This window comes from Porites lutea, chromosome 1 (assembly GCF_958299795.1).
Source record: "Porites lutea chromosome 1, jaPorLute2.1, whole genome shotgun sequence".
Taxonomy (NCBI): Eukaryota; Metazoa; Cnidaria; class Anthozoa; order Scleractinia; family Poritidae; genus Porites; species Porites lutea.
In genome coordinates, this window is record NC_133201.1 from 57,697,102 (window position 1) to 57,704,278 (window position 7,177).

The window sequence follows — 7,177 nt, forward strand, 5'->3', positions numbered from 1 at the left end:
CCAACTAGGCCAGCCCCGTGAACCAAACCAAGGGACCGGTTTCTCGAAAGACCTGGAAAATTTTCTGGCGCGAAAGCAAATTTTAAAATCACAACCTGTTGAACAGTAGCACAGTTCCTAGCCCACAAACCAGTCAATTTTGTTTCGTTAACTGATAGTTTCATTGTATTATTTTCAAAATTATTGGATTTTTGATCTTGAATGCACGACAAAAAAGGTTTCGGGGCCCGAAAAGATTCCGAGACTTTCGAGAAACAGACCACAGCAGCGAGAAAAACTACTCATACGCAATACCTGTACTCTCTGTGTTAAAATTTGAAGTCCTGGCTAGCCCTCTTCATGTACAGAATACCAGGATAAAAGTCACGGCTCGGCAAGGTGAGCTAGAATTGTTTGTATAATGAGGCTTTATGTTTAAAATGAGCGCGAAGAGTTTGGTTTCTGTGCTCTGTCGCGTAATTGTCACGTGCAACATATATTTTACGTGAGCCTAAAAAAGTGGCTATGTATGGAAGGTCGCACGCAACAGCAAAGGTTGAACCTCGCTCAATTTTATTGTTACGCGCGGCTTTTCACACATTGTTTCTATTCCATTTACGCACGTAAATTTTACGCAAACATTAAGCGACAGAGGAAATCCACCCTTTGGTTATGACAATATTTAGATTCATTTGGACAAAACTTTTGACTAATACCTTCATGGAGGGACGAGATGTACTCATTTCAGTTTGAGCAAGTAGGCAGTTTGCGAAATGGTTTCATAGAATCGATCTGCCATCTAGTGTTACGTGGCTTGGCATTGATGTGGGAAGACAGATATATGGCCGCACAATCTTTAAAACCCCGTCCACACTAAGGGACGGACCATTAGAAAAGTTATGGGGGGGAGGGGGGGAATTTTCGAGCTGCAGGAATTTTTTTTCGTTATCAAATTCCTTGTATGAATTTTTTTTAGGCCATAGCATGAATATTTTTTAGGATTAACTGGCGTGCATGAATTTTTTTTCAATTAATTTTCCCTTGTGCGAATATTTTTTTTGTACTTCGCCCGCCCCCCCGCCCCATAACTTTTCTAATGGTCCGTCCCTAATGCGTTTTCGTTTGAATGACGTAAACATTTCGATCCATTAAGGCCTCCCGTCCACACTGATACGCTGAGCGTTTTCATCGAAAGCGCATCGATTTAAAAATGCCCTCGAAAATTGATCAAAACGAAAACGCATACATATCGTATTAGTGTGGGAGGTCGAAAACGTATCAAAACAGTGTCGTGGACGTGAATCGATCGATGCGTTTTCGATGACAACGGAAACGCAAACTTTTGAAAACGCATTAGTGTGGACAGAGCCTAAGACGTAAACGATCCGTAGGGTGTAACTAGCGATAGATTGTAATAGTGGCGATGCGAAATCGCAACACGTTTTTTTGTTGTTTTATTGTTTCTGTTGTTGCTACTGTTGTCTGTCTTTCTTTTTTCTTGAAACTGTACTACGCAAATTAAGTTTTTTATTTTTCACAACTTTCATATATGAATGTTTTCTTCACAAAACCAATCATTCAACAATCACAAATAACATAGCCGTAATTTGCGATTCGCTATTGTCAACCACCTCCTTTTAAATTACCGCTTTTATTGGAACCACACCCCAGGGAGTTGTTTTTAAATTCCCTGATGCAATGCAACTCCTTTGTTGAGCTTTTTGACAGGTGGTGTGATAAAACACCTAATTGTTGCGCGGCCAATCAAATCTTAGCTCGCTTACAACAGGTGCGATGTTTGTCGAATAACGCAGGGCGTTTCACGTGCTGCAAGGTGTATTTAAAAGCAGCCTGCACTTTAGTTGTTGTTTATTCACCTACTCAAAGTATATATCACAAGACAAGGTTGTATTTCCCAAACTGCAATTTTTAACACTTCAAAAGAATCGCTAAACCTCAAGTAAGAGAAGAAATGAAAGGAGTCAGTCAACGCCGTCGACTCATCAACAACATCGAGTACTACCTGGACGAATATGATTATTATAATTTCGACCCTGCAGCCATAACAGTGAGCCATTCTCGCAAAGGAAGATCAAAAAGGGAAGCAAGTTTGAACACTAACAGACCATGCCCAGCAGGCCACGAAAGGAAAATGCTGAGCAAACTTCAAAATACGGAGAAGAAGAGAAAAGCAATGAACTACAGAGCCACTGGAAAGTAAAATTGGCTTTTTCCCTTGAGGAACTAAGAAATCCGTGAAGGATCTTCGTCATACTGCATCAAGAGTAAGGATTGCTTAATACAAACTGATCGATGAATATAACTTTTCGACATGTTGTGAACTTTAATGAAAGCAGAAGGCGAGCATATAGCGTTGTGCGGCACACCCCTTTTGCGTGTTTTTTAAGTCTTCTGCTGCATAAAACATTGTCAATAGTGCACAATGTATCTGATCGCACGAACAACACACTTAAATTTATGAAACGTGTTTCCTCTACTATTATCCTAAACTGTTTATGTTCCAAATACGTTGCATGTGGAGAAATGATCCACGCTAGCTGGTACCCGCAGGGAGCTGAGGCACATGTCGTAGAACTAATTATACATCGTACTGTTTCAGTGACTAAATAAAGTATGAAAATTTGTTAAGATTGAATATTGTGCTGAAAAACAATTACCTAACCGAAATGCTGTTGTATTTACAAGATGCAGGAGTTCTCGGGCATATGCCTTTGAGTCTGCTTTGTATTTGTTGACATCACTGAAAAAGAACAAAGCATCTACCTAAAAATGTGATTTTGGTACGAAAAGGTGAATTGATTTTCAACAGAAAACCGTTGCAACGAGCCCTACGAAGATTCTAGCATAATTGTTGAGGTAAATTTTTCATTAACTATGCCATGTCAAACGGTCTGGGCTTGTCGTCATAAAACTGTGTCAACTTAAGATGTAAGCTCAAGGTAAAACTCAGTAATGTTATATGACTCGGTATCATGATAAGATTACAGTTAAATACAAACCGAATTTATTTACTGAAATGCTTAATCGACTGATAACAAAGACGCTCTGAAATACCTTCAGGTAAAACAAATATGTCAATAATGTTGTATCACAACAGTTGAACGTGGCTTAAACACAGAAATATCTATACCCTTCCATCTTTTGAGTACGTAAGACTATTAAGATCAAACCTCCATAAAATAAGAAGAAAATGTACTTTTCCAAAACGTTATAAACTAGGAAAGAAAACAAGTTAATTGCCAGAAGAGCGTCTTTTTTGTTGGTTCTGTTTGATTTTGTTTATTGTTTTTTAGTATTTGCTTTGTTTCGTTTGTTTGTTTGTTTTTTTTCCGTCATGCTGTTCATTTAATAAAGTGACTCTTTTCTTTTGACTTGTGAATTTAAACCTATGACGCCACAAGAAAAAAGTTCCAGAAAATTAGAATCCTTTTCAAAGCGAAACATCAAAGAACCATAAATGAAAAGACCAACACTACAGCAGCGACTGCCAGCGTGCATCCAAAAAAAGTTCTTTTCCACTGAAATTCGCACTTGGTAAAATCTTCATTGGGCCAGTACTCACGCAAACAGTCTGCGCATGTGTATTCGTCTGTTACAATCTGATTGTAATGGCAACGTAGACAGGACCAGCAACATTTACTACCACTCTTTAGAACCCGGACGAAGCCAGGAGAGCACTGGACGCCACACGAAGACCTTGGTGTTGAATGGCTACTCCAGTTAATTCCAAGATTGTTAATATACCAAGAGCTATCCCAAGTACCAATATTAATAACCCGCTTTGAAGAACTACTGTGCCGTATTTGGATCAAAGAAAACATGTTCTGTTTCATACGCCGCTGACCAGAAAACAGCTTCCAGTTTTGACTGTATAAGGTGCCGTGTACATAACCCAGACTTCTAGAGAAAAAGACACGGTCAAAATGCTCTCGATGCGTTTGAAAGGCTGTTTCGTATGCGTGTGCAAGGAGATAAACACTGTTCATAGACGACTGGATTTCTTCCTTTGTATGTTTGGCCGTCGATTCAAACTTTGCAGAGTTTAAACAGCTGCTTGGAGCTATTGGTGACTCAAGAACCTCTTTGAACTTAACAAGACTTTCTTTGTTTTGGAAATAGTCCCTGAATCCTTCAATAAAAGGAAATTGAGGTTGAAGAAATAGTTCGTCGCTTTCAGAATTTTCACTAAAACAGTTAATATTTTGTTGGCTGGATAAGATCCATGTAAAATGATTCCTTTGATGTGCCTTTGCCTTTACGGCTGTAAAAGAGAAATAAGTAAATATTACATATTCAAAGTTATAATTTATTTTAAAAAGGTTAAACGGCTCATTACAAAATTTACCAGATAAAGTATCAGAAGTACCAGATAAATAATCGTCAGGAAAATTGAGGGCTATTATTAAAATTGCTTGTGTTAATTATACAATGCACTTCTAATATTTGAACATTTGCCAAGGACCAGTTTCAAATAGCCAATGGCGGTTGCACTTGCCGTTTCAGCCATAATCATTTTATTATTATTATTATTATTATTATTATTATTATTTCAAATTTGTATTTGTTTAAATTTCCATTTGTCTTGAGATAATACCATTTGCCACTTTTCACTTAAATGCTCAGGCGGCAAACCGGATGACTTCCATCAAACGTCTGTAGGTCCATAAAACCAGGAGCCAACAACCTTTTGTTCAAAACGACTTTTTTAGCTCAGTGTAAATTAGAAACTTACGAGATCATCGCGGTGGTTTTACATAACGGCTTTTGACTCTTTGGGCAAAATGAAGAATCAGATACACTTACTTTGTTGTAAAGTACTCGTTTCCTCCTCCGTGGTAAAAAGAAAAACCACTGTAGATTGAGGTTCCGACAGTAGTTTGTCTACAACGGGCTCATACTCATCGCTAAGCTTTACTGTAAGTGCAACACAGAGGTTTTCTATCCTCGAAATGCGCAGAAAGGTTTCAAAATCATCTTGATGGGTGGGCGAATAAACTACCGATACAGCTTCCCAGGAAAAATATTTCACAAGATCTGTGAGCGCACGAGCTCTGTAAAAACCGACTGAAATAGAACGCAAGATATTTTTAGAATTGTCAACTGCCGTTTTACCCCTGCCAAAAATTACTTGTGGGACCTTGAAGAGACTTAGAAGGACTGAAGCATCTTGATTTCGCGAAGCTGATATTACACCCAATACAGGCTTTATTAGATCTTCGGTGGTATTTTCTTCTCTAACTAGAGTTTCACCCAAGTCGACTCTATTTCTGTAGCCTTTCGCAAACTCGAGAGCTTTTTCCAGTGCTATTTGTTCATCGTTGCATGTATCACGGATTGTTAAACGAAAAGACGCATTAAACTCTTTCGTCCATCTTCTATTTACTTCCTTAACTGCATAATTCAAAGCTCTCAGCCAAAGAATACCTTCTGTGTATGCAGGAGTTTCGCATCTTCCCAGTTTATCTTTGGACCGAAGAGGTAAAAGAGCGCCAAATGCTATGTCCTTGTCATCTTGGGAGCGATATGAAATCCGAGAGCGATCTGAAACTTCACAAGTACAAGATAAAGTTACGAAAGCTTTGAGAGCCTGGAGTATCAGTAGACGTCGAATTTTCATGGCCGTTTGTAAAGCATTTTGCTTTCCAGCGCACTAATTTCCCACTCGAGGGCCTGGGGATTGGGTGAAGCTATTTAATTTTGGTTATCCACAGTAAAAAGTTGTAAATAAATAAGTAAAATTCGGCCAATTAAAAGCCTTTGAATAATTATTCTTATTTGGAAACATGCCGCACTTAGCAGGTGGCAACGCTTTCCGCGACATGAAAACAGCTCCTTATTTTCAAATTGTTTTCTTTACAGTTAGTACTGTTTTAGTTCATCAAAAACCGGTTATGCTTGAATAGATTTTAATAGTCATTTCAGTCCTTCGGAAAAGTGCAAGTGTGCAAAATATCCTGGGGGGGGGGGGGGGGGAGGAGGTGACTTTGTTATAAGTACAAAAGGCCCAAAGGATAGTCCCATCCTTGCTAAAGATGTATCTCGCACATGTGTCACCATAACTATGCATCAGCCGTACTATAAGAAAGACAGTGTTTAGCCCAAAATCATTGCCACAAAAAGGGACTCCAATAGTACGTTGCCTAAATATCGGATCACACAGGAGAGTGAAGGAGACATGATACCATCTTTGAAAATAATGAAAAACTAAACGCGAGACTGGTTTGCACTATATTGCGCTATAAAGACCGCTTGCACGCAGAGTTAGTTCCTTGCCTGTCGTTTAAAAAGATCTACTAAAACTTCTGTGTCAATGTGCATATATTGGAATTAAGGTACTGACTTCACAAGATTAGTGCTCTGCTCTCCAATGCGAACTATTAATCAGTGCCAATTCCATTGGGAAGAGATAAGGAAATGTGAGGAAGAATGAAAAGACTATTCGGCCAAGTGAGCATTGAAGCGAAACACATAAAAATTGTCGAGTCCTTGAATCGAAGGGACAGATACCAAAATTTTATTCAGCTGTTAATCTGGGAGTTAAACATAGATATCTTTTATGAATAATAAATGCAGGAATAGAATGGTCGTATATCCCTCGACAGGATGGCAGCATGTACGGTAAACGGTACATCTTCAGTTACTTCCGGCCTGCCGGGACGTCACCTTTCAGTCACACCCGTATCGAGATTTTGTTTAAGTTAATGTCAAAAATGTATCTTGGTAAGAATACAGTAATAAGTTAACATTATTTCTTATGGCGCAGTACTCCGTTAACAGGCCCTAGTCGGTGTCCGAACAATCCGATCATTTGCCACGCGTCATCATCTCGATTAGCCGGTAGTTTGGTCTGTTGAGCACCACCTCCTGCTCTTCTCTGGACATGCTGCTATTGACAGCAGCTCATCAGGGACAGCGATGGTGGCTAAGTGGTTTCTAGCACTGTCAAAGGTGGCACACAAGGTTTTAGTGGGCGAAAGTGCTCGTTTTCACTTGGGAGGAGGAGGAAGAAACTCCAATGATCATTTTCGTATAATATGTAGATTTAGCCAGGGCTAAAAGCGAAGCCTCCGTTTATATTTTCATAATAAAAGCAATTAACTTTAAACTTATTTACTGTAAGCCATTAAAAGAAATCTTCAAATCCCTATTTAACTTTAGGAGACTTTGGCATCACGTT

General features: G+C 39.0%; 1 protein-coding gene across 1 annotated transcript; it reads right to left on the minus strand.

The window, feature by feature from the left end:
- Positions 1 to 3,033: 3,033 nt before the first annotated feature.
- Positions 3,034 to 5,645, minus strand: LOC140940389 (metabotropic glutamate receptor 3-like). Its single transcript, XM_073389361.1, has 2 exons — positions 4,804 to 5,645; positions 3,034 to 4,261 (listed from the first exon to the last, which is right to left on the minus strand). Exons 1-2 carry the CDS (start codon positions 5,615 to 5,617, stop codon positions 3,444 to 3,446), a joined length of 1,632 nt encoding a protein of 543 aa, XP_073245462.1. The 5' UTR covers positions 5,618 to 5,645; the 3' UTR covers positions 3,034 to 3,443.
- Positions 5,646 to 7,177: the final 1,532 nt, after the last annotated feature.

Bases quoted from the DNA above. Each gene is read 5' to 3' on its own strand.
- LOC140940389 (XM_073389361.1), bottom strand. From the start codon at position 5,617: ATGAAAATTCGACGTCTACTGATACTCCAGGCTCTCAAAGCTTTCGTA. The intron at 4,262-4,803 runs GTAAGTGTATCT...TCTCTTTTACAG, and splicing joins AACGAGTACTTTACAACAAA to CCGTAAAGGCAAAGGCACAT.